The sequence below is a fragment of the Chaetura pelagica genome, unplaced genomic scaffold (genome assembly GCF_000747805.2).
Source record: "Chaetura pelagica isolate M959 unplaced genomic scaffold, ChaPel_1.0 scaffold570, whole genome shotgun sequence".
Classification (NCBI taxonomy): Eukaryota; Metazoa; Chordata; class Aves; order Apodiformes; family Apodidae; genus Chaetura; species Chaetura pelagica.
Window position 1 is genome coordinate 217,901 of NW_009951942.1, and position 3,202 is coordinate 221,102.

Below are 3,202 nucleotides of genomic sequence, written 5' to 3' on the forward strand. Positions count from 1 at the left end.
CAGGAATAGCATTGAGACCTTCCACACTGCAAAGTCAGATGATGAATATAGCTTAAGATATTTGGATCTGAGCGAAAACAAACTGCTTCACTTCCCAGTCTTCCCCCAGGTAAACAAGCTGGCAACTCTGAATTTATCAAATAATTTAATCCAGCTCACTGCTGAATCCCCTCTTGATAAAATGGACTATATGGAAAATGAATGGCTAGATGTTCCTTTCCATCTTCTTGATCAGAAGCAAAGTAGAAACAAAAGTTCTCTTTATTTATCCCAACTTTTGTATTTAGACTTAAGTTATAATGAAATCAAATCCATTCCAGATGAATTCTTTGAATCAATGTTGTCCCTTCACACCCTTAATCTCAGTAAAAACTGTCTTCAGGCATTTGCAGCAACTTATGACAGTGCATTGATCTCCCTAACTGTCCTTGACTTGAGCTACAATGCTTTGCAGAACCTTCTCCTAGATGCTAGCACGCTGTCAAATCTGAAGGAGCTCTATATCCAAAACAACCATCTTCAGACCCTGCAATTTGATATCTTCTCAAGTCTTGCCAACCTCAGACTGCTTCATTTACAGAGCAATAATATCAGCCTTTGCAGCATGTACTCAGGATTAGCTAAGCAAAGACTTGCTGGAGAAGAAAGTGGTTGTGTGTCATTTGTTGATTCTCCTGCTCTTCAGTATTTGTACCTAACAGACAACATGTTGAACATCCTACCAGCATACACTTTCTACAAGACTTCTTTGATTGTCTTGGACCTCTCCATGAACCCTGGACTGAAAATAGAAGTCAAAGCATTATCAGGACTGGAAAAGTCTCTGGAATACTTGTATTTACATGGCAATAGCCTGATAGACTTAAATATTGACTTGCCATGTTTTAGTCACCTTAAACATTTAAACCTCTCTGAAAATCAGCTGAACTGGCTGCCTAAGTGGGGTAGTGACTCCCCACTGGAAGTTCTGGACCTAAGGAACAATAGGTTTAGTACATTACAGAACAGCAATATTTTAGCACTAGAAAATTCTCTTAAAAATTTGTATCTCACTGGGAACCCACTCAACTGCTGTGGGAACATCTGGCTCTCATCAATGATCCAAAACAAAAATGTCCAGATCCCCAACGTGGAGCACTTAATGTGCCAGTACACTCAGAACTTTGGGTACCAGGAAGAAATGCACGTTGGGAACATCAGACCAGAAGACTGTGAAAAAGAAGATCTGAAGAAAATCAACTTCCTTATTATATTAACATTTGTGCTGGTTTTATCCGTGCTCGTCATCGGCGTGGGTTCATTTTTTTGCTTCCGCAGGCAAAACTTTAGCCATCAGTTTAAAGCATAGGAACACAAAATGCCTTGAAAACTGAAGCAAATCAGGTGCTACACTGCCAGTGTGTAGAAACGAAGGGTGAAATTCTCATCTTTGATTTTTAACTGTGGATTTTAAGACTGTTTTCAAAGTGCCCCTGGACTGCACCACTACAGCGCTCTGGGTCGCAGGGAAAATCCCCCGTGTTTTGCACTTGCTTCATTTACAAGCAGATCTTCTCCAAAAGTTTCAAGAGTGGTAGAAGAGGCCACTGTAAAGCCCTGCTCTTGTTTGTGAGGATGTGTAATTTAAGCCAAACCAAAAGAAAAAGACCTCTAAGGGCCCTGAGACTTTTCACTAAGCTCAGAGGTACTTCATGCAAATTGAGTGTTTTACCTGAATCACCTTGTTGTGGTTGGTGACATCAACTGAGTAGGAAAACCCTTCTCAAAGTTATGTGCCTCCATGAGATACTTTGCTTTCAGCTATGAGCTGTGCTTCTTCCTAACTGGTTAGAAATGACACCTCTTAATCCTTCTTAAGCTTAAATCATGCAAGCCAACAACAGGGTGGAACAATATACACGGCTTCAGGCCTGGAAGTTGGTTGCAAATCTCTCATGAGTTCCAAAACAATGAAAATTTAGGTTAAAAAAAAAAGAAACACAGCTCATGTCTGTTGTGTTGATGGCTGCCATTTAGAAAAATCCACAGCTATCCTTGGGAACCAAAGACCTTGGTGGCAGGAACCTCTTTGGATATCCCACCAGCTGTTGGGGCAAGATATGAGAGGTAGATGAAGTTCTTTAACCTTGGCACTTAATACCCATAAGGGACATAAGAGAAATCTCAGGTGTGAAACAGCTGCACTGTATCTTACCCAGCTCTGCTCAGAAGGTCACACAGGTCCACAGTTCAACTCAAAGAGGAGGAATTTGCTCCTCACGTGCAATACATATTTAACTGGTTTTAATGTGAAGAAATTTATCTCTGAGGTAAAGGCTTTTAAAATGAAAAATCTTGGTGAATGAATTTCAACCAGCTGAAATTGGACTGAAGTGTTTGTATTTGTAAGGAAAACTGTTGGGAACTCACTGCATACAGTTCTATTTGAATGCAAAAAAAGAAACAACCCAAAAAAGCTCTATTTTTAAAGGCCACAGAAGGTGAGACAGCAATAAAATATTTGAAAGACACACAACAATACACAGGAAACCTAGTCCTGGGCCTTTCTTCAGATCAGATGTCCTCTGTCTCTCCCTAAATAGATTTGTTCTGCAAGGAAAGTGATGTAGATCCTCATTCTGTGATGGGTTTAACACAGCCAACCTGTTGTGTTGCTAAAACCTGACATTGACATATATTTTGTCCCATACACCGACAGCAGATTCACCCTTTTGAACTGAAGTTCCCCAACAGTGAGAGCCTGGCCTACCAAAAAAAAAAGTTCGGTGGCTTCCAGAGGAGCTCTATGTGTTAATGCCAGGAATTGTACATTAAGGCATGCAAGAGAAACAGAAGTCAAACCAAAACCTGCCCAGGTGTATAACTCAGAGTCAAATTGCTGCTCCGTGTCTGTTTCTTCCAGCTAGTGAATGTCAAAATGAACACACTACAGAAAAAAAAAAAAAATATATATATAAATAAAAAGGTGTATAATTCTATTTTTAAAGCAGTTGTGTAAGAAACTGGCTGGTAGTTTTTGTTGTGGAATTTTGTACAATAAAAACACCTTTGAATTTTGTAAAAAGCACAGGGTTGTGAATATATTAAAGCACCAGCTTGGAATGCTCCACAGATTAAAATCCATGTCTTCCTATTTTTCTATGGTTCAGACTCACCTTAGACCTTTAACCTTCTGCTCCATATCTTAGAGTACAACCAATGG

At 39.7% G+C, this 3,202-nt stretch overlaps 1 protein-coding gene across 1 annotated transcript in view; it reads left to right on the top strand.

Annotated features, from left to right (window-relative positions):
- The window catches only part of LRRC32 (leucine rich repeat containing 32), an 8,349-nt gene extending 7,001 nt beyond the window's left edge, over positions 1-1,348 (top strand). The window contains exon 3 of the mRNA XM_009996730.1: positions 1-1,348. Coding sequence (XP_009995032.1) covers positions 1-1,348 — 1,348 coding nt within the window.
- The last annotated feature ends 1,854 nt before the right edge of the window (positions 1,349-3,202 follow it).